General features: G+C 42.9%; 2 protein-coding genes across 6 annotated transcripts in view; one reads left to right on the forward strand and one right to left on the reverse strand.

The window, feature by feature from the left end:
• Positions 1–16,590, forward strand: part of LOC119861306 (pre-mRNA 3'-end-processing factor FIP1-like) — a 33,443-nt gene extending 16,853 nt beyond the window's left edge. For 2 of the 3 annotated variants that reach the window (XM_043491553.1, XM_043491554.1), the window contains 7 exons: positions 939–1,137; positions 3,493–3,519; positions 5,363–5,420; positions 7,040–7,095; positions 9,232–9,424; positions 11,658–11,858; positions 14,715–16,590. In XM_043491553.1, the coding sequence (XP_043347488.1) occupies positions 939–1,137; positions 3,493–3,519; positions 5,363–5,420; positions 7,040–7,095; positions 9,232–9,424; positions 11,658–11,858; positions 14,715–14,847 (867 nt within the window). In that variant the 3' untranslated portion in view covers positions 14,848–16,590. The remainder of the gene's footprint in view (positions 1–938; positions 1,138–3,492; positions 3,520–5,362; positions 5,421–7,039; positions 7,096–9,231; positions 9,425–11,657; positions 11,859–14,714) is intronic. The other variant, XM_038416305.2, reaches the window with a different exon arrangement.
• A 3,779-nt stretch (positions 16,591–20,369) lies between these two features.
• The window catches only part of LOC119861653 (ligand of Numb protein X 2-like), a 45,388-nt gene continuing 41,944 nt past the window's right edge, over positions 20,370–23,813 (reverse strand). For all 3 annotated transcript variants that reach the window (XM_038417025.2, XM_038417027.2, XM_038417026.2), the window contains one exon: positions 20,370–23,486. In XM_038417025.2, coding sequence (XP_038272953.1) covers positions 23,351–23,486 — 136 coding nt within the window. In that variant the 3' untranslated portion in view covers positions 20,370–23,350. The remainder of the gene's footprint in view (positions 23,487–23,813) is intronic.

Consider the following 23,813-nt stretch of genomic DNA (forward strand, 5'->3'; position numbering starts at 1 on the left):
CAGAGAGTCCCCAGAACCTTCTGACCAGAACAATTATTTCCTAACTGTTCCCTCCAACGCAAAAAACTAGTGTGTATGACCCCCCAAAATCTTTTATAAAATAACAATGTTGGGAAAGTGCAAACAAACCTTTTACTAAGGGTAGGCCCCAGTGGTGCATCAAGGCTAAATCTGCTTAGTAAATTTTTCTTCCCTTTACCGAGTGCTGGTGTCTGCATATCCAAATCATTCTGGTGTATGCTGTGTACTGAACTTTAAAACAGTGGCAATGTGAACATAAAGGGCCAAATTCTCTTGCCAGTTAGACTGGTGTGACTCCAGCATTGTTCCGTTAATTTTGATGGTGGATTTACACTGATGCAACTAGGAGCGGAATTTGACCCCATACTGTATTTGTGAAGAAAGCAAATTGGATGCACTTCAAAAACAAATTTTTTAATATTTTTAATGTTTAATAAGAGTTAGCATATCACCACTTGAAAGGGGCTGCTCTTATTTTGAGGGCTGTGATGTGGGGTCTGATCTCAAGAGTGGCTGTGTCCAGCCCCTCTTGGGATCAGGTTTTTGGCTAGTTCTAAGGGTATTATTAACGTAAGGGGCATGCAAGTGACCCATTCAGTCATAATTCTGTGCATCCCTGTGGGAGGGGTATCTCACATAGGAGTAGATTTGTAGCTAGCTTGGACTCTACCACTTGCTGTGTTCATGCTAGCAAAGATGTTTGTTGGCAGGGCATTTCCTTGCATGCTGAGCTTGTGACATCTCCGCTGTAGTGTGTCTAAAAGGCTGAGACTATCCCCGACTTACTCCCTCCCTGTAATGTTGGTGTGCTTGGATTCTGTGGCACGTGCCCCTTTTGCGAGCACTGGGAGGCACTGACTGCAGATTCCAAGGGGTAAAATACCATCTTCTTTTTTCTGTCTGTTTTTGTTTTAAAGGTTCTTGGAGATCATGGAAATAAGCCACAACCCCCGCAGCAGCCCCAGCAACCATCACAGCCACAACAGCCACCTCAGCAACAGCCGTTTGTACCACCAGCAGGTCCCCCACCTCCCCCAATTGCTGGGCCACCCCCACCACACTTTCTCCACCCTCCCCCTCCAGTTACTTCTGTCCCACCTCCTCTGCATCCTCCAGGTAGGTATTTGCTCTGAATACAGAGCAATCTTGATTGCCCAGCTATCTCTAGGGGTGTTAATTTCAGATACCTGAGGCTTGGGGAAATCAAAGGAATCTTTAGTATAATTAAGAAATGTTAAGGGACAGTTGAGCAACTGTCCATCAGGTCACTGAGATTCAACTAACTCGGACAGCTGGGGAACCCTCCCTGCCTTCAGATATATATGCCTTCAAACTCTTCAGGGCTGCTGTTCCTCTTGAATGGCTCTGTGTTTTGTTTCAGTGGCTGATGTCACTTGGATACCATGGTGCTTGGCATCCTACGCATGGATAAGTAGACTAGCAATTTCTATTCATCTTTGAAGGAAGATAGGAACATAGGAATTGCCTCATTTGATCAGACTAGTGTGCTATCTAGATAGTCCAGGATCCTCTCTAACAGATACTTCAGAGGAAGGTGAGACACCCTGTCCGTAATGGACAGTTCTGGAATAATCTGCTTAGAGGGGAAGTTTCTTCCTTACTCAGGTCGGGTGGTGGTTAGTTTGTGCCCTGAAGTCTAAGGGTTCATATCCCTTCTATATGTGTATCCTATACATTTTATCATACCTTGTGTTACTGTGGGATATTACTTGTATAAACATCTGAGAGTGTAATCGGGTATTAGAGTTCTGCCCATTTTATTTTTCACTTTTAAGACAATAGTGTGAATGTATGTGCAAATGAGGGGCCTCCCATGGACTCCTGGCAAGCTGTCAGTGTCTCTCAATGTCGTCAAGTTTGTGCTCCCTTACAGAGATTGAGTAGGTAGGCATGGTGCTGAGTGCACTAGGTGCTTAAGAAGACACATTTAACTTAAAAATCACATCTCCCAGAATGCTTTTTACCGACAGTAGTTACAATGCCTAGGAGGCTAGAACCTGATGAGATAGAGGGAGGGGACCTCTATTTTTGTCTGGGTATCCCCCCTTTGTGTCTTTGGCACCATTTTGCATATGATCAGTTTCTCTTTCTCCTGCACAGTCACTCACCTTCCTCTAATGTTTGTATGGATCTTACACAATAGCAAGAGGGGGAGAGAAACTTTAACAAAAGGGGGAAAAAAAGCCACTCGGCAGGGGACTTGAGTATTTGTAGACCTGAAACTATTTTAAATTTATTTTTAGAGTGACTAGATTTCAAGTGGATGGTGGTTCCTTGTATAATAAATGTAATTGTAACAAATTGGTGTATGCTTCACACCTAACTTTAGAGAGGGGCTGATTAGATAGCGGGATTGCATTGTTTTCCTGAAGGAAAGGAGCATTGTCCAGCGGTAAGAGCAGGGCTATGGGGGTCAGGACTCTCAGGTTCTACTCCCATTTCTGCTACTTGATGCACTGTGTGACACACCTTCCTGGAGATAACCTATGTGAATTGGGGTTAGATTAGTATTTATTTTCTAGAGAGGAACCAAAATAGTCTCTTTAAAAACATCTAATTCTGTAGTGTGGTGATCCTGGTCCAGAGATTAGATTAGACATATTTACTCTGAATGGACAGTTTGTCATTCATTTATCTTTGATCTAGTGTTGCATGAGTCAGTGTCTCAGGTGAAAGCTAAATTAGTCCTTAAACTCTGGTGCTAATTAGATCTTAAACTCTGGTGCTAAAATCATGGTTAGACTTAGGACTGTAGTGGTTTCACATGTATACCTGTCATTGATGTCAAGTGGAGTTTTGGATCAGCCTTTTAGAAAAATGTGCAGCCAAAGACCAAGATGGCTTGCTCATTCATGGGCATTTGCCTGTTGACTGTCCAGGGCGTGCACGGTGTCAGAATCCTATTGATTCCTTTTGCTAAGTAAGCACCATCAGCAATGGCCTGAATTTTCCATTTACTACAAACAAGGTTGTGCCTCTTCCACTCAAGAATTGACCTCACTATGGTGATCAATGCCGTTATTACTGGTGGGCTGGAATACTGAAGTGAAGGCCATACTTTGGACTTTACCTCGTCCAGCATGCAGCAGCTAGTCTCCTGACTGGAAGAGGTCAGCAAGAGCATATCATACTAGTGCTTCTCTCTTTGCCGGCTTCCTCTTCTGCAGATCCAGAATAAATATGCTTTCAGGGCATCTAATCCATGGAGAACATTATTGTGATGCCTGAGTGATGGATGAAGTAATAGCCTCCTTGGTCTTTTCTGCCTCATTTCTATGATGGCTAAAGGGGGGGGGGAGAAGTGAACAGTTTTTCCTGTATATCTGTTTGCTGAAATATACTTGGCCTCAAACTTCTTGAAGAAGAACCCTAAACCAGGCTCATTAGCTTGCAGTAACAAAAGAATGTTAATATCTTGTTGTTCTCACTAAGTTTTTCTTATTTCCATAGGCTTGCCACCACCAGGTCCCATTCCAGGTAGGCTAATGATTTGCTTTTAACAGTGGCAGTGAGTCAGAATAGTCCTATCTGAGCACTGAAGAATAGTATGAAATGGAATGGCTGCATCTTACCTTGAGCTTATTCAGACTTGGGCTAAGGTAAGCACTGATAAGCAGTGCAATCTCAAACTCCTTCAACTGCTTAACTTATAGAGCTCAGTAATTATCCATAGGGCCACTTAAAACAATCATTTTATCTCAGAAGAATAATCCAGAAAGCAACTTGGAGAGCTTGGTTGGTAGAGGACACCATGAAAGCTTTTCGGTTAAATTTCAGAAGACCTAACTTGTGCCATCATGGGATCTCACATAGTGATGAGTCTTTTACATGAAGCACTTTGATTTGGTAGGATTTCAGAGAGAGTGTGAGAACAAGGGGCCAACAACGGCCGTTTTCGTTGGAAGTTCTCTTTTGCATGACGTACAGTAGAGTTGGTGAACGGTAACAAACCCAAATATAACCAATAAGCTTGAGCCCAAGCTGGAACAGCCCCAAACTTTGAGGAGCTTCAGATCCTGATGGGAACTTCTCATCTCAGTGTAAATAATATTGCAGAATGGATTATTTTGTTATTGAATGGACCCTGCTCATAGTGAGCTTGGATCTAGGGAAATGCCACCTCTAGCAAAGCAGAGCACAAATCCCAACCTACTTCTGGGCGCTGCTGTTGCCAATTGCAATTCTGGTTCCATCTAGATTAAAGTTGAGATGGGCTGGAGGGGAAGGAAATGACTTTAGCTACAGTGGAAGCTTCATATAGAGTAATTGGATTGAAAAGTGTAATGCATGGAAAATACCCTGTGATGATCTTTGCTTCTATGGTAATTAGAGAGAGGTTCATGACTCACTAATCATTATCAGTGTTTTGTCTCAACAATAGCAACTGCTCTAGAGGGATGAGTTCATAAGCATTACAACTTTCTCTAGTCATATTCTCTCCAGATTAAAAATCTTTCAAAAATAGGGAAGGGGAAAATCTTGATGACTGAGTGTCAGAATAACTTAAGAAAACACATTCTTTTAAAACAACAAAAACAAATGTTTACACTGGAACAAACTAATGGTTCGCTTAGCGTGATGTCCTTACCATTGGTAATGGTTTATGCAAGAATTTCTTGTTTGTTTGAAACTGGTAAAATTTTCAAAATCACCGAAGTCTCCTTTTCAAAAGTGATTTAGCCACTTTGAAAGTCAATGGGATTTAGAAGCCTAGCTATGCAAGCCACTTTTAAAAAGTGGAAAGAGATCATGTGGGGCCCTTCTAACATCCATTTAACTGTCTAGTTTGTGCTCTGCCCTACTGTGGTTTCTGCCTTCTACAGTATAGTCATGGTCAGAAAAGTGATTTTCCCAAAAGAGTACAGTAGGCTTCCATGTTGCATGTCACATTCAATCAATGTACAGCTAAAACCATCATTCTATTTACAATCAGCCCAAGGGATTTCAACCTGGGATCTGAGAGCCAAGCCTTCAGTACTCCATGGGACTGCACAGGTTTAATGTAGGGGGAAATTTTCACTCTGTACTTGAGTTGATATTTTGTTGATGGTGCACAAGCCAGAATAGAGCCTGGCTCCTTTTTCTTTAGCTTTGCTGTCTCTGTAGGGCAAATAGGAGTAAAAAGCAGCAGAGGTTCAGTTGTGGTAAGGGCATATGGCTCTGAATACACTCAGGGGTGTGAGTTTATGGAGTAAGAAGGTGCCATTTCCACAACTGTTCAGAGTAAACTATGCTTTTAATTGCCTAATTTCTGGGGGAGTCTAGCCCCACACTGTAAGCCTGCTGCAGCCTCATCTTGACACTGTGCTTTTATTTATAGGGCTGTTCCCTCCACCTCTGGCTCCTCCACCAGCTCTCCTCATTCCAACACTTGATGGGTAAGGCAGAACCTTCCTTTGGGTAGATAATTTTCCATTCTGGTTTTACACAGCCAGATGCAGATAGACAGTAGAATGGAATTACTCTGGGTGAGAGGCATAGTAGGGAAGTAGGAGCTATCTTGTTTCTTTCACAGTTTTAAGAATCATGAAGAATCTTTAAGAAGTGCTAAGAATCTAGGTATCTTAAGGAGCAGGATGTGGGGATACTGTAACTAGGTGTGCTACATAGTAGGAGACCCATCAGCATGGCCATATGGTATCGGGGAATGCTAGGTTTGCGTTTAGAATATTTGTAGAGTAACTTACAAGCTGCACCTGGTTTGAAAGGGGAGCATGAACTGCCAAGTTTGTAGTGAACTCTTGCTCCAAGGCTTTAATCTGTTGTAGCAAACTTTGCCCTTGGTTTGTCAGTTTACTGGTATCTTGCCATATCACACACATGCTAGGAGTATGTTCACGACCAGTATTAGGAATTGTCACTTTCACAGTGTTCTTAATAATGCCATTTCCCTGGTAGTTTTCATCCAAGGATCTTAGAGCACTTTGCTGCTATGAATTATTTCTTATGAAGCATTATTAGCCTCGTCCAGATTGGGGAGGACGACGGAGGACTAATGCTCGTGGAGGCAAAGGGTCTTGCCCAAGAACACAGAACAGGCTCATGGCAGAGCCAGGAATATAACTTAAATTGCCAGACTCCCAGTCCACCACACCACATCATGCCTCAGGGAGCCATCTGTGAGGTGAAAGGTCATCTTGCATGGCTAAAGTTTCCAGGTGGCCTCCTCTCCTCTTCTCCCCCCTCCCCCCCCTCCCCAAAAAAAGAATGGTTAGAGATCCTTGCATGAAAAATGCTATGGAGGGCAAAATGTGATTATTGTTTAAGTGTAGCATAACACATGGCTTTATAGCTATTAAAGAAAATCTCATTTCATTCAAATCACCACTCCTTCCATCCCCAAAAGATCTGCCACCATCTGCTAGAGATGAACAAACTCGTTCCTGTATTACATTAATTTACACAATTTTTTGCCCAAACCATGAGTGAACCTAAGTAGAACCTTTCCTTAGACTCTGATAAGCTTTCCTCACTTCTCATTTCCAGCACGATTTTCCATTTTCACACTGCCTCTGGCCTTTTCAAGACTGACCATTTTCCTGAATTTTGGTGTGGCCACTACAGGGCATCATGGCAAAGAGGAAGGAGGATCTGTGACTACAGGGAGGGGAGACTTTCAGGGCTTCTGGCCCGATCCAGTCCCTCCCTTCTGATCTCCATCCTCCCGGCAAGACCTCTCACTCTGTCCTGCCTCTCCCTGCTACCAGATCCCACATCCAGCCTCAACCCAGGGCAATGGAGGGAAACAGCAGCAGCGGATGGAGACTTGTTGGTCTGGAGACCAGGCAGGTGTGAAGAACCCTGCTTGGATTTCAGAAGTTGAACAGAAAAGCAAGGGGGTTAGGAGGAGACTCCTGGCATCTGTGGGGCAGGGAGGGTCCTGTCTTAACCTCTCCATTGAGTTAACAATACATGTATTGCAGGTTCCCGCTCTGTATGCTAAACTGATGGCAGGTAACTGATGTTAGTAACTGGTGTCCTTGTGTTCTCTCCAAAGCCAACCTGCCGGCTACAATAACAGGCAGCCTCCACCATTTGGATACAGCTCTGCAGGTGAGCACAGAAGCTACAGAATGATGGAACTGACTGGGCGTGGGGCTGGCCAGAGGGTTGTTGGTAACTTACCCTTGTGCTAGGCTGACCTATGTCTCTGTCACTGTGACCTTTGAAGCTGTCTGCTTTCCAGACAGCCCAGTCGCTGACAGCGGGTGTTGGTAATGGGCCTAGCAGTAAACTTTCTAGACCGGGGTGGGCAAACTTTGGCCCAAGGGCCACATCAAAGTTCCAAAACTGTATGGAGGTAGGGTAGGGAAGGCCTCTCCAAACAGCCTGGCCCTGGCCCCTGCCCCCTATCTGTCCCCTCCCACTTCCTACCCCCTAACTGCCCCCTGGAACCCGACCCCTTTCCATATCCCTGACAGGCCCCCTGGGACTCACACCTATCCAGCTCCCTCCCTGCCCCCCCTCCCGACCCATCCAACCGTTCCCTGTCCCCTGACTGTGTCCCCCGGGGCTCCCTGCTCCCCATCCCCTTACGATGTTGAAGCTAGGCGTCCCACCTGGCAAGAGCGGCGGGCCAGACACTGGCGGCGTGGCATGCTGAGGCTGCGGGGGAGGGGCTGGGGGCTCAGGGGCCAGGCAGGATGGTCCTACGGGCTGGATGTGGCCCGCAGGCCATAGTTTGCCCACCTCTGTTCTAGACAATCTTAGATCAGCTGCACTCTCTGAAGTGACTCTGACCCAGGTGATGCTTGTAATTAAATAGTTCTCATTCCTGTTTCTCGGCACCCAACTCCCATGTCAGCAACAGTGCAGCCATGGGTCCCTGTGCCCCCAGTCGTAATCCAAGCTTTTTCCAGGGAAGAACACACCCCCAGCCAAATTTCGGACTTTCCTGCATAAGCCTTTGAATGTCGTCCCCCCGATCCCTGCTGTATCTTCGCTACGTGTACACACCCTGCCTATGCACACTCACAGGAACCTGTCTCCTTTAGTCTCCTGATGGAAGACGCAGTGACAGTGTTTCGGTAGATCTCATTCCCCGCTACAACTCTGCCTGTGCTGCCCATGTTCTTTTCTGTTTCTTTAGTATCCAGCTTGCTCCTGCCTTGGGTCAGCAGCACTTGCAAGTGGTGCCTATCCCTATCGAGCAGGCAGGATTGCAGGCGCTGACACCTTCCTCCCTGTCTTTGGGGAGAGGGAGGTAGGGACTGCAGAGCATGGGCATGAGGCATCTTGAGAAACTGCAGCCTTCTAATCTAGTATTCCCTCAAATAAACATCCCAGCAGCAGCCTATACCATCTCAGGCTGTGACCTTGATGGCCCTTTCCAATGAAGCAGGGCAATGGCAGGTCAATACTTGAATAAGACACCTCCAGGGAGGTTGGTGGTCGTCTGGGATTCACTAGTATCACTCTTCCTTTAGCCAGCACTGAGACCTCTGCATGATATTTCAAAGCATTTCTTAATTCAACATCTGATAGAGAAGGAACCTGGGATTTACCTGCTGTAGGCACCAGCCTTAACCCTGCAAGGGGTCAGAGACCAGACCTCTTGCTCTCTGAGCTAACAGAGCTGGCTAGGAATCTTGAAGACCAAACTATAGACTGATGGCTAATTAAAAAGAGACAAACCGTCAGGGCGTCTCAGGATCCTTTGTCTTGTCCTCCTGCTCAGAGGATGCTTCCTGGGGATGGAAGAAATCATGGGGCTTCCTGGGGGAGGACCAGTAACATGGCCAAGTGGGCAGCTGTGACCCACAGAGGGCAGGTGTCAGCAGCTCCTAATTGAATATCCTTAATCAGTGCCTGGAGAGATTGCAGCAACATCTGCCTGTTTCTGGCCTAGGGAGACGATGCTTAAAACTTGTTAGAATATCATACATGAATATGCAAGGGGAAAATGAGGGGCTCCTGGGTAAAGAGGTGAGGGTTGGGTTAGTGCTTATTCAGAGGGAGGAGTGTCACTTCCTGATCCAGCAGTACCACTAACTGGAGCACCTACATGTTACTGGGTGAATCCCAATGCCAGACCTGACCTAGGCCAAACCTGCTTAGGTTGCAGGATCTGATGAAATTGCTGCCCAACTTGGCCTGGTGCAGAGAAGCATGTTGTCTTTCCCCGCTGGGTCAGCGTAAGGGGCAGCACTAACCCTTCAGACGAGTGAAGGTTCTGCTCTCTCACTGCAGATTCTGGTTTCATCAGCTACCCTCCGATTTCCACGTCTCACACGCCCTGGGTGACGACAGTGGATAAGGGCACAAGCAGCTCCAGCAGCAGCCACTGGGAGTACTCCAGCTCAAGGCGTGAGAGAGAAAGGGAGCGGGAAAGGGAAAGGGAGAGAGACAGAGACCGGACTCCAACCACCAGTGAATACAACAAGTAAGCACGGTAGTCCATGTGACACTGCCATGGCCTCCCAGGGAGGGGGCTAGGCTCTGCCAGATGAGAGCATGGAAATTATTACCACACTTACAATTGTCTTGTTGAAGGACTCGGTGGTGGCATGTGAGCACTAAGTCCTGCCAGGAGGAGACAGCACTGGTCAGTAGCTAGAGCACAAGAACAAGAGATAGGATACCTGGGTTCGTCTCAGCTGTTGACTTGTTATGCAGCCACATAATCTCCATGCCTTAGTTTCTCTGCTTGTAATACAGGGCTAATGACATATATCCACCTCTTGTGTAAGGCACTTTGTGGTCTCTGCATGACAAGTTCTATACAAATGCTAGGTACCATTAATTATTATTCTGTAGTTTCAAGATGACAGTTGAAAAGCTTCTAAATATAACAATTTTGATGGGAAACTTCCCCCTTTTGCTGAGGCCCATGGTCTGAAAGCTTGTGGGATAAGGAGCGCTGTTTACTGTGAACCTGCCATGCAGTGTAAACCCTTAATGACAATGGGCATTTCTCTGGAGACAGCCACCTTGCTGGGAATTAAGTGTGATTTAAGGGGACAGTAGGTGTGAGAGAGCTCAGTGTAGGAGGCTGCAAACCAGAGACACAGGAAAGATTAGATGGTTGCTGTTCTTTCAATGCAATTGCTTTGCACTTTCCCACATAGGGCGCTCGTGATGTTACTGTTGTCACAAGCACTGTTGATATTTCTACAAGCGTCACGCCCAGCAATACCAGTAGTTGCTGAAAACATCACCAAAATATATGTATATTCCTGGCAAAGGGTGCTGCTTGCTCTGGGAACTTCCAGGCCACTGAGCTGAGCAAACAAGGCTGTTTTCTTGTAACAAAGAGCTTTTTAAAAAGGCTTCAGGCATTTTGGACGGTGATCAGGCAGGGAAGTTAACATACTGGAATTTGTAAGGCTCCTGGAATTCTGGTGACACGAATCATGTGATCTGCTTAGCACTCCAGGCACCGTGCTAGCATTTTTAGTTGCTGTAGAGTGTGTTGCATCTAGGAGCTTAAATTGTATTCACCAGGTAGGGCAAGTCACGGTAATCGGTTAAGCCCTTTTTGAGGTGATCGTTCCCAGATAGCTCTTTCTTTGATTCTGGCTGATTGCTTCTATTTTGGGAGTTTTCTTCTTTAACTTGTTTCCATAGGTCACAAAACAGCATTTCAGGCTTTTTTCCCCAAATGTTTCATTCTTGTTTCCAGCGATGGGACTTGGGATCTTTTTGGGGTTTAGTATTCAATGTTTTTATGGAGAAGGAGTTATAAGACAGGCACAGGGGAGAATAGAGTGGGAATTGAAGAATGTGTCTGAATTTTGAATATGCAATTTTATATAGAAGAGGGTGAGATGTTTAGGCTGGAGAAAAGGTGCAGACCATAAGATCATGTGGTCTCTGTGTGCATCATACAGTTTCCTTGGATGTGTGTATTTGTGTGTAAATAAAAATAGATTCAAAGTGGCAGATGTTCCATGACTTGCATGATGTAAAAGTAGCCTGAACAAGTGTACTGCAGAGTACAGTCCTGCACCAGTAGAGTGGAGAGATACAAAGACCACGTTTCTGGGCCACTTTGGTCATTTCCTTCAAGTTTATGGTAAATGTAAAGCAAGACTGATCAATGGAGTGTGGGCATGTCACAATTGTGTTCCAGAAAAACCACCTGGGCAAAGGCCAGGTCCTCTACCACACACTCATGTGTAAGAATAGTCCTTAGACTCTTATACATCCTTATAGAAACTCTAAACCATTCTCTTTAGTTGAGATCTCCTATACCTTGCGTTGGAGGGGTTGGAGTGTGTTGTGGGAGGGCCATGGATAGGCATAGGAAACTATTATTTCTATGTTTATTATTACAGATAGTTGCATGAATGTTTGTTGAAATGTGTGTGTTGATCTGAACTCCAGTGTTGTTTCTGAACTCTGATAAAGCAGCTTATGGACTTGAGGGTTTTTCCTTTTAAATATCTGTTCTGATTGTGCTAGTGGAGAATTCCAGACAAAATCAACATTGCACTTTGCCAAGAGGTGATGTTTCCCTTGGGAGGATGGGGGTCTTCATATAGGTCAGATTGTGAGTAGATGAGGCCCTCTGAGACCCTGGGATTTCACAGGCTCCATGAACATAGCTCATAATGGATTAGAGAGCAGGCTCAAGTGCTAATGAGTAGCCTATTTTCCCCCCTCCCTCTGTCTAGCAGCTCCCCTTACCTCACTGTATGCTTGTCTCTCCATCAAAGTGACGACGAGCGATATCGCTACTACAGTCGAGAGCGAAGTTATGATTTTGAGCGGGATTATCGCAGAAGTAGAGATCGGAGCAGAGAGCGGGAGGATCGCCACCGGGAGCGCAGGCACAGAGAGAAGGAGGAGAGCAGTAAACATAAGTCTTCAAGACGGTAAGATTCCTCGCTGGTGCAGCATGTCCTTTAAGTGGGAGTGGATCTTGGCTCAGGACAGAGGCTGGAATATCCACAGCAAACCTAACCTCTAGTCCATTCTGGCATTGCCTATGCCTGTGACATTGTCCAGTTAACTGATGCTTCAGAAGAAGGCAAAATCCCCATAAGTAATGCATCTGGCCAGGGGTTCAGAGCCATCCTTGGTAGGGGAAGGATTCTTTCGTATTACTGTGTATTCATATTGTACATTCTAGAGGAGCAAGGGGATCTGGCAAAGCACCATCTGTAGGTTCCCAGCAGGGATATTGTTGGTCATGGACACTGCACCAGGAAACTCTAACTTTCCATGAAAAGAAAATTTCAGACTAAAATAGGAAGGAAAAACTCAGCTGTGCTCTGCTCGAACAATGGACCTGTCCACTCCAAGGGGTGTGCACAGGACAGAGGGTTCAGTCCACTAGTCTGGACCCTGCCTACGACCCCCCACCTGCCCCGGGGTGACAGCTGAAGCTGTAAGTGACTGCGATTCTTGTCAATTGTTAAGTTGACAAGAAAGGCAGCCAACAGCTGACGTAAGTAGTTGACAGTGTCGATATGGATACTGCGTCATCCTAACTACACCGACATAAGCTCTACGTCTCTCATGGAGGTGGAGTTGTTATGTCGATGTAGTAGTGCACTTGCACTGGAGGGAGCAAGGCTGCAGTATGTACAGGTTGATGTAAGCTGCCTTATGTCAACCTAACTGTAGTGTAGACCAGGCCTTAGTGTTTCAGGTTGGGCTGCTTCTCTGGAAGAGGGAGAATGATGCCTTCTCTTCATGTAATTGATATACTTACTCTGAAAATTAAGTGAGCTGTAGCTCACGAAAGCTTATGCTCAAATAAATTTGTTAGTCTCTAAGGTGCCACAAGTACTCCTTTACTTTGAAAGTTGTATCAGAAAAACTTTCTCTCTGGAGACTGGAGGTAAAATGCTGTTCTCATCTTTCAGGATGCGCATAAATTTTTCCAAGAGGTACTGACTGCTCTCTTGATGTCAAGGAAGGTTTAAAATCTCACAAGAGGGTGGGAACCATAATGAAATCCAAATTGAAAACAAATGGAAGCTGGTACTAGTTTAATAACAATACTCCCAATACCCAAGAGATCTGATGTTGTAGTAGAAATACAGCACATAGCTTGGCTGTACAGGCGGTGTGTACTCTCTTGAAATGATGCCAAAAGCCATTAGAGTGCTTCGATAGTGAATTAGGATACAGAATGCCTGCTGGAAATGAAACACTGAGATGGATTTTCCTCTTGCTCTCTTTAAAAGCAAAACTCCCCTGTTTGAGCAGCCCAGAGTGCTTGGTGAGAATTTTGTTCCACTGAGTAAATGGTGAAATCCACATACAGTGTTTTTAAAGGTGGCTCTGAATTACAATTGCATTTTGGAGCCTAGTGCTTGAGGTGATCATGCTAGTAAGTTCTGATGTCATTTGGGATCCTTGCAGTAGGAGAAGGGGCTGCAGTGCAATTTTCAGCCTGCTTTAGGTTAGATTTAAGTCTGTAGAAAATCTGTCACGTTTAGAAATGAAGCCCCCATTTTAAATGCTCAAGACCTTCGAGAGGAAGGATGGTTGTGTGGTCAGAACGCAGGGTTGAAAACAAGGAGAAGTAAGTTCAGTTCCTGGCTCTGCCATGTGTTGGGTGACTGGCTAGGAGATATCATCTGTCTCCCAGGGTGCTGGGAGGCTTATCTCCCTGTGTAGGAAATGCTGAGAGATCCTTGGAGGGAAGGTATTAAGTTATCAACATGCCAAGAGTGGTTTCTTTTTATGATGATGGAACTATGATTAAAGCAAGTTAGAAACTGACTTGCAGCCTTGGGATTTTTACACAGGGCCTGTGTTCAGCAAGAGGTGTACTTCTACCACTGGGTTTGGGAATGCCAGTTGTAATAAGAATGTGTTTGTGTATCTTACCTTCACGCAGAACATGTGTATAGATATCCCTGTACTAAACTCCATGTACGCTCCCCTGGGAGCTACTCATCTGCACTTTGTCCCCTACACAACCCTGTGGCATTGGTTTGTCCGTTCTTAACCCGCAGAGCAACTGCAGTGCTCCTTTACTCTTCTCTTTTTAAAAAGAAAACCTGGCAGAGAAACTTTTACACATTTGGGAAGTAGGAAAGAACCTTCCCACACAGTCCTGTGGCCTGAGACTTGGGATGGGGAAAACTCAGTCCTGGACTAACACCTGGCTTATCAGAGGTAGAATTGGGCTGTTTTGTCCAGTTAGGAAGCCAGCAGTTCTCTCTGCCAGTAGGATCAGTCTTTCCTTTCCAGCCCGGGTAAGTCCCAAGAGATTCTGCATAGAAAAACTAGTGTAGGTAAATTTTCAACAGTCTCTCAAATTTATTCTTGTCCTCTCCCTCGGCACCCCATACACAGTCTGCATTCCTTCCTGCCACGTATTATTGGAGCCCAGCTTTTACAGGTGGAAGGATACCAAAAATAGTTCTAGTAAAAGCCAGAAACTATTCCTACAACAACCTCTGTCAAATATGTGGCATGTACAGATTGGTGCACCATGGCAGAAAGGATTTATCAGCATCTAGTTGGGTCAACCTGTGTAAGTCCCTCATGGATTTGACATTTGAGACTAACGAGCATCCTGAACGAGTGCTGATAAAAACCTTTCTATAGCATCACGGTCTCAGCGTGTGTAATCTCGATTACGTTTATTCTAGGTCACAAACATGTCATCCTTGTCGGCACCTTTTGTCATAGGTACAATTGAACTTCTGTGGCAGTTGGCCGTGCTGATGCTTGATTCTGATTTCTCTACCCCTTCCCCCTCATTGCAGTAAGCAGCACGAGAGTGAAGAGGGTGAAAGCCACCGGCGCCACAAGCACAAAAAGAACAAGCGCAGCAAAGAGGAGAAGGAGGCCAGTGATGACGGCGTCGCAGAGGGAGATGAACAAGATGCTAAGGAGTAACTGCCCCCAGCTGTCCTTTAGGAGGGACTTGCTCCTTTGTGAGCAGCATGGCATCTAACTTTATTTTCCAAGGGAAGCAGAGATGACTCTGGTGGCCAAGTATTGAAATGCAATGTGACTGCTCAAGCGTTAAGGCTGAACACACAGTTAAACTTGGATACGAGACAAAGTATGGCAGTAATAGTATATACAGCACTGAGCTACTCTTCTTGTAAACGACCCTAGAAGAACTTCATTGTATCAGATCCTATGGTTTCTGATGAAAGACAGCTTCAGCTGAAACTAATGTATTTAGGTGATAGGGTTTTTTTGCGCAACCATGGTTCCTTTTTTTAAAAAGTAGGACAGTAACTGCAACTTGAACTTTATTGTCCAAAGAAAAGTGTGATTTAGGTCCTCTGTGAGCCAGCTTAGAATCTGGCATCAGTTAGTGAAAGTGTCATCCCCCAAATCCATTTCCTCATAGCTATGAAAGTATCTTTCATTCATCCATGACAGGATTGGCAGCATATGGAAAGGAACTACTTTACAGGTGTGTCATTTGAACCTGCTTTGGTCTAATGGCTTTTAAAAGGTAGGGCTTTCAGAGATTTCAAACCCAGCTTTTTTTTTTAAACTGATTGAGAATGTAGTTCTACCACATGTTATACCTGTAAATGGAAAGTCATGTTCTGTGGAAGACTGTGGTGAGAGCAGGAGTTTCTTTTTTTAATTAGTTTGGATTTTTTTTTTTGGTAACAATTGAGATAAATAATCTAACACCTTGGGGAACATGCAGTTTGACATTGGGTTTACTTATTTATATTCAGCATCACTAATATACCTGTGAAATGCATTTCCCCCCCCCCCCCCAAGATCTCAGAATAAATGCAAATCAAATTTCATGCTCTGTTTGATGTAGGGGTTTTTTCGTTTTTGGGTTTTTTTTAAAAAACAGAAACTTCTCAGTGGAAAGTGGGGGTTTGTTTTGTATACCTGGTTCTTAAACAGAATACTGCACTTGTTTGTGTGAATCCACAAGTCTCATTTTAAATATCTTCCACTTCTATGAATTGATATTTAAAAATGTCTTAAATCCTTCCCCAAAATAAGATGGTTTTGAAATTTTACATATGATTTTTTTGTACTGTAGTTATGCAAGTCTGAGTGTTGTGTGAAGCTTACAACCTTTGAAACTTGAGCCAGTACAGCATGATATCCGTTTGTATGCTATGACACTGCATTTGATGGGTCTTTAACTACAAAACCTGTGGGGAGCAGAATAAAGCAATTTTTTTTTGTAAATGTGGATTTTAAAAACTTTTTCCATTGTTTTGAAGCAACAGAATGGTATGAAGTGCACACTGAAGGCACAAGAAAAAATCCATCCCTTGTTAAGTGTATTTACTCCCTTTTCAGTGCTCTGTAAAGCCATGCCTCAACTTTAACAGAACAGTTTGGCTCTGGTGATGAGATCTATGGAGTATTTCATGTTATCATTTAGGAGTCAGACCAGGTCAGTAGTGATTAGCTTTTGTGGTGGTAATTGTCTAATTCTTAATGTACAAGAGGTCAGGTTGGCAGAGCAGCCCAGCACTTGGAGTTCAGGCATACTGGGGAAAGCAGTACAAGGATCACTTTGTATTAGCACTGCTCTGGCTCTAGAGTGAACGCTTCATTTTCTAGCCATGTTCATTAGGCAACTTTCATGAGCGCTGAGTTTATTCATTTTTGGAGAGGATAAGTGTTACTAAGAGTTGGGGGGGGGGGAAGCCATACCGAGAACACTTGCTTATAACAGAGAGGGGGTAAAAGGTATTCAGCGTCTGCCCAATATGTAAAAATGTAGGGCTGTCAAGCGATTTAAAAAAAAATAATCTCTGTTAATAGAATACCATTTATTTAAATATTTTTGGATGTTTTCTATATTTTCAAATATTTATTTCAATTACAACAGAATACAAAGTGTATAGTGCTCGCTTATTTTTGATTACAAGTATTTGCACTATAAAAAACAAAATATTTTTAAATTTACCTAATACAAGTACTGTAGTGCAGTCTCTTTATCATGAAAGTTGAATTTACAAATGTAGAATTATGTACAAAACTTGCATTCAGAAATAAAACATTCTATGAATGTAAAATGTTAGCCTGCAAGTCCACTCAAACACGTTTGGTGACATTTGCAGGAGATAATGCTGCCCGCTTTTCACTTTCAGGTAACACTCTATACAAGAACAGGTGTTCTCATGGCACTGTTGTAGCTGGCATTGCAAGATATTTACATGTCAGATGCACTAAAGATTCATGACAGGTTTCAGAGTAGCAGCCGTGTTAGTCTGTATTCGCAAAAAGAAAAGGAGTACTTGTGGCACCTTAGAGACTAAAAAATTAAGTCTCTAAGGTGCCACAAGTACTCCTTTTCTTTTTAAAGATTCATGTGTCACTTCATGCTTCAACCACTCTTCCAGGGGGACATGAGTCCATGCTAATGATAGGTTCTGCTCGATAACAATCCAAAGCAGTTTGGATGGACGCACGTTCACTTTCATTATCCAAGTCAGACGTTATCCAATGTCACCAGCAGAAGGTTGATTTTCTTTTTTGGTAATTTGGGTTCTGTAGTTTCTGCATCGGAGTGTTGTTTTCAGAAGTCTTAAAGCATGCTCTACACCTCATCTGCTCCCTCTGATTTTGGAAGGTACTTCAGATTCTTAAATCTTGGGTTGAGTGCTCTAGCTATCTTTAGAAATCTCACATCGGTAACTTTGTGTTTTGTCAAATCTGCAGTGAAAGTGTTCTTAAAACGAACAACCTGTGCTGGTCATCATCCGAAACTGCTATAACATGAAATATATGGCATGATGTGGGTAAAACAGAGCAGGGGACATACAATTCTCCCCCGCAAAGAGTTCAATCACAAATTTAATGAATGTATTTTTTTTAAATGAGCATCATCAGCATGGAAGCATGTCCTCTGGAATGGTAGCCAAAGCATGAAAGGGTTTATGCATGTTTAGCATATCTAGCACGTAAGTATCTTGCAATACCAGCTACAGGGCCATGCAAATGCCTGTTCATGCTTTCTGGAAACATTTTAAATAAGAAGAGGACAGCATTATCTCCCATAAATGTAAGCAAATTTGTTTGTCCTAGCAATTGGCTGAACAAGAAGTAGGACTGAGTGGACTTGTAGCCTCTGAAGTTTTACATTGTTTTGTTTTTGAGTGCAGTTATGTAACACAAATCTATTTGTAAATTGCACTTTAATGACAACAAGGTTGCACTATAGTACTTGTAAGAGGTGAACTGAAAACTATCTTTACAGTGAAAATATTTTATTAAAATATGCGCTTTGGTTTCAGTTACAAACACACAATACTATATATGACAATATAGGAAAAACATCCACAATAAAAGTTTCAATTGGTAATCTATGGTTTAACAGTGTGATTAAAACTGATTAATTTGAGTTAATTGTGTGAGTTAACTGGGATTAATTGACAGCCTTAATAAAATGCACTGAGGAGGTCATTTGGTAGGATTTAAATTTTGGATTAGCAACCAGTCTTCATATTGCCTGTATCATATTGCAAAGGTGGTGATCATCATCCTTAGGTAGGGTGATCTTTTGTCCTGATTTTATAGGGACAGTCCTTATATTTGGGGCTCTGTTATATAGGTGTTGATTACCCCCATCCTGATTTTTCCACTTTCCAGCTGGTCACCCAACCCTTAAGTCAGTCCCACTTTCAGCTAAAGTGACAGGGCAGAGCAAACCAATGGATGTCATTCAGCTGCTAACCTCCCCCTCAAGTAAATGCTTTACAACTCTGAATGGAGTGGTAGAGGTACTGTTACTATGGACACCAACAACGCTGTAGCTCAACCATCACAGAAGGAAATATGCCAGTGCTGTAGTGGCTAGAGACTTGGGTATGTCTACACTGCAGCTGCGAGTATGCCTCCCAGCATGTGCTAGCTCTGCTCAAGCTAGTGCATAAAAGAGCACCATGGATGTTGTGGCATAGATCAGCCACCTGAGTTTGGACCGAGGTCGGTCAGGTAAACTTTTAGCTGGGGGAGTGAAGGGGGTTAGCCCAGCCACTGCTTGTGTCACAACATCCACACTACTTCTAGCATATGTATATGTTGAGCTGGGCTGACTGCACATCCACTAGCTGCATAGACATACCCATATGATCTTTGCACACTTGTGTTAAATAATGCCCTTGACTTAATCCAAATTTTACCCTTTGTCTTCTTCAAATTCTTCTCTCCCTCCCCACTGCATACATGATGCTGCCTGGATGCAGTGGGGTTATAAAAGTGGTGGAAGCTAATGCAGAGCATGTCCATACCTGGGTAGGCTTTCTCCTTCTCTATGCCTACTGCATTACTGTGCCCTGCACTCACATTGATTGGCTTCAGGGAAAGAGGATGTGGAATCTCATGAACAACAATTACTGCTCTAAGTTCCACTTGCACCCTAGATCAGTATGTTTCTGTAGAGATGGGGCCCAACTCATCCCTTTCCCATTAGATGGAGCTACTGTCCAGTGAGGCAGTTGGCCTATGGCTTAAAGGGAGAAACTCTTGGTCTTGTCTGCAATGATAACTTGGTGTCAGGAGAAAAAAAAAATGCTTGTTAACTGATAAGCATGCACATATATGCTTGTTTGTTTTTTTTAAACAGGAGAAACTTTGCATAATCCCAGCTCCTGGCCAAAGTAGTTTGTAACCATTTCACATAAGTAAATGTGTGCACCTTGTTTGCCTGTTATACACAGTGGGTCTGTGTCTGCCATTGTTGTAAGCAGGAGGTTGAAAAAAATTTTCATAACTCAAAACCTTGACAACTTAGTCCAAAATTATTCCAGTGTGAAACTGGTGTAAAGTCAATCTGGCTCAGTATATACACTAATGGATGTACAGCACTTAGTGTTAAACACTAGGACCAGGTAAGAGAGAGGATGAGTTTAACATTTGGAAAGAGGCATTTTGCCAGATCCCTCTTATCTGCTTACCAAAAGGAAACATTCACTTGAAGAAAAGCTTTAGAGGTTAATGCAGAGAGCCAGGGATGATTGAGAAAGGCATCAAGTTCTGTTTCACAGCCGGTGGAACCTTTGGCAAGTCATTTCATGTGGTTCAAGTTCCCTACCTGTAAAATAGGGGTGGTGGTAAATGTGGTAAGTACTAAGATAGCTGTAGCCAAGGACACCATTGGTTAATAGGTACTATTTGATTTGGGAACATTTTATACACTCCTTGTATTCACTAGTATACGTCACTACTAAAGGTTCAGGCCAATGGAGATGCAGGTCCAGGTCATCTTCAGCTAGAGCAGCTCTCTTCCTGGGAGATGCAATGTGACAAGTTTATTTCCTGCCTCTGGCAGAGGCCAGGATGGTCCCTGTCTTGATCTAGAATAGGACTGTTGGAGAAAAATCCACTACTGATCAGGCATCCTCTTTTCAAACTTTCAGGTCAGAACACTCACCATATTTTCTAGTAGTTTTAGAATAACTTAAAGGCATCAAAGCAATTCAACATTTATTAGAACGATTCTACAAGCTCTTGTGTGCAATGCAAACAATATGTACTAAGACTTCTTAGTGATGCTGAAGGCACCTTGAAATAAGACGAAATAATGGTAAAATCACAATGCCTTTTACAGCATCCCCTTCATTTAAAAACATATCCCACCACCACAACAGCATAGCTGTTAATAAGAGACAAATGTTACAATAGCAGTGAACACTGCTCTAAGTTAATACTAACTAGGCTTTGAATGATTAGATTGATCAGTTAGTATCGGTTCACCATACCCACACAAACTGATGAAAAAAATATTTCCATTGGTAATAAATTTAGAGGCAAAAGAAGAAAAATGCTGTGTGGTAAATGTGATTTAAGGATATTTACTTTGTATATCTGACACCTGATTGACAGTTTGTTGTAATGGTTACAAAGCTTACTTTTTGAAATCAATATCTACTATTTAAAAATTCTTACCTTCACAATTTCCCATAAAACTTTAAATAAAAAATTAAACCCCTAATCTTGCACAACTGAATTTAAAATTGATTAAAAATTTTAAACAGTTGGCAGAATTCCATTTTTTTTTTTTGGTAATTGACAAGCCTAATAATTGATCAGATCTAACCAGACATCAGAGCTTTGTATTGTCCAAGGCTCTGCTTATGTGTCTTTGTACGGAAAAAAGACCAAAAAACAAAAACTAAACACTCCTGAAGTTCTGCACTTCCTTCATTTCAGATGGAGGCAGAGTTAATCGTACTAGTTTTTTCACAGGCACCTTGCTGACTGAATTTTTACTCCTGCTGTTCAACATGTCAGGAATAAGAGGCCCAGAAGTCCAGCTGGCCTAGAAAAACTGCAGTCTAAATCCACAGTAATGTTTTATCAACTGAAGAAAGGGGCTGCACAATGCACCATGGAAGCTTTTGTAAGAATTAGATCCTAAACTATTGGCACTTAATGACTTCTGATAAGAGTCCTTACATACAACCTTTAGCTAAAAGCAAGTTAAGTCACTTAGCGTGTGAAGTGTTAATCTAGCAAGGAACAGAACGCTGATCTGCTGTAATGGCTAGTTTACAGGTACTCAGCTTGAGCAGAGCCTGGCAGGACAGAGAAGTGGGAACTCCTACTCCATTATGTTTTTTAAAAGAAATTACTCTAGCTAGTATTTTTACAGGAAAAGATTTAAGAAATGAGTTTTTCATTTCTATTATAGTCCACTTTGGTCAGAATGAAAACTGTACAGAGCATATTTAAAATGGTTTTCTGTTTTAACAGTGAAAGCCCTAAACCATTTCTACTAGGGATTAAAATTAAATGTAATATATATAATAAATGAAAATATTTGAGGAATAACTCCGACATTCTGAATTTTCCAAAAAGTCCAAGTTATCAATGTTGAATAGCTTTATACCTCAGGCTTCAAAATTCTACTATATGGTTAGGCTTGGAAGAATCTGATTATCTGTGTCAGTAGCTATCTATTTTACCCTATACACACAAACTGACACTATTTCCAACAATAATTGTAATTTACAGATAAGCCAAGTAAGAAAAATGCTACTTGAGAACTTTAGGGTACATCTACACAAAGAAACAAATCTTGGCAGTTTCAGAGCCTGGGGTAGCTGACTTAGACTCACAGGAGGCTAAAAATAGCAGTGTAGGTGGTACCTGGGGTCTGGAACCCAGCAAGGTTGAGAAGGATATTCTCTTTGTATATTTTGATGTGTGCTATTGACAATTGGTGTTTAAATGGTTTATAAAGCTTTAACTTTTTAAATCTGTCTGTTATTAAAGTATAAGCCCTTCCCCCAATGTCCTGCAACTGAAATATTTTAAAAAGCTTAAACTTATCTGTTGAAATTATAAAAAAAAAAATTAATGAAATTAGGCCAAGTCTAAATCTACTCCACGAAGATCACAAACCAAAATGGATACTGTCCTTTTGGAGGTAGTTCATTTCACATACAGTGGTTGAAGTGTGGCTGGAGGTGGTGGTATATAATTTGGTCATGTCATTCTACCCAGTTCTTTGCTCTGCTGGGTGGGAGGGAAAAGTGGTGAATAGGAGAGGCAAAAAACGTCACTTTCAGACTAAAAGAAAGTGCACATAAAAGCAATAGCGTTACTTCCTGGGGGCAGATTTTCTTGGGAATAAGTGGGCTCGTTATGTTCAGACGGCCCATTTCTACATGATAAAAGATGTTTTTTGGTAAAATCACAAGGCAAGGAGAGCAGAGTTGAGGAAGGGTTAGAAATCCAACAATTTACTGAACTGGCACCAGCAGTAAGGATTTCTGCACAAGCCAACACAATGCATTAGCACGAACAGGATTCTTAATCTACCTGACAACAAAAGGGTTGGAAAAAATACTAGACTTCTATGGGCAAGAAATATAAACACCACTGGTAATGAACCATTTTACAGGTCCACATATTTAGAGTTTTATTAGCAGCTTTTAAAAACAGATACAAAATGACATGTCCAAGTACACCAGCCAACAGCGACCCTAGACCAGTTTGTGAAACGTTGCTCTTATTTTAGGAGATTAGGTAGGTCTTAGTTATAATCACTGGTTTGGCACAGCTAAAATAGGATTTGAAGGAAAAAAAGGAGACTGGCTCAAAAGAGAGATGCACAATTCATATAGGACCACTGGAAAAACAACTGTCCCCACAATAATCCTGTACTGATTAGACTCAGTGATGAAGCTAGCGAAAGTGCCGCTCCAATCTGCTACGATGTTGGATCTAAAATTTAGATACAACAAGCAGCTACATTTGCCTTCATCAAGTTCTGGAAATGTTTTCTTCAAATAGGAAATGAAAGCCTACTGGAAAGTAGGCATCATATGCCAAGAGTTCAGGGTTTCCTTGATAGGCCCGCAACATGTTTAGCTATCCCATCAATCTAATGAGCATCTGGTCCCAAAGAGGCTCATAAATCAAGTGAATGTAGATTTGGCTTTGATGTTTACACAAGACTTCCAGGCCAAGACACCAGTGTAAGAGTGACTTTGTTCTTCTGTTCTTTCAGCATGGGAATTAGCTCAGAGTTGCTCATTCCAACAGCAGATACTCCATTTACTGCCACTATTTCATCTCCGCACCTAGTAAGGCAAGAGGAAACTTCTGTCAGGACAAAACTCAAACCCTGCATTATCTGTATTACAGCTGCACCACCAGGGACCCTGACTGATCAAGGTCCCATTGGGCTAAGAATCATACAAACCCAATAAGAGACATTCCTTTGCCAAAGAGTTTACAATCCAAATCGATATCACACGGGAGTGTGGGGATGGGATGGTCCGCAAAGCTCACATTAGTGACATTATTTGCTTTCTTTTTAATTGTTCGGGTGGAGAGGTTGGGAGGGGATTAGCCAAACAGAGACATAGAAAGGCCGAGGGGACAAGCGAAAGGAGGAGAGGAGGCAT

The sequence above is a fragment of the Dermochelys coriacea genome, chromosome 9 (genome assembly GCF_009764565.3).
Source record: "Dermochelys coriacea isolate rDerCor1 chromosome 9, rDerCor1.pri.v4, whole genome shotgun sequence".
In the NCBI taxonomy this organism is placed as follows: Eukaryota; Metazoa; Chordata; order Testudines; family Dermochelyidae; genus Dermochelys; species Dermochelys coriacea.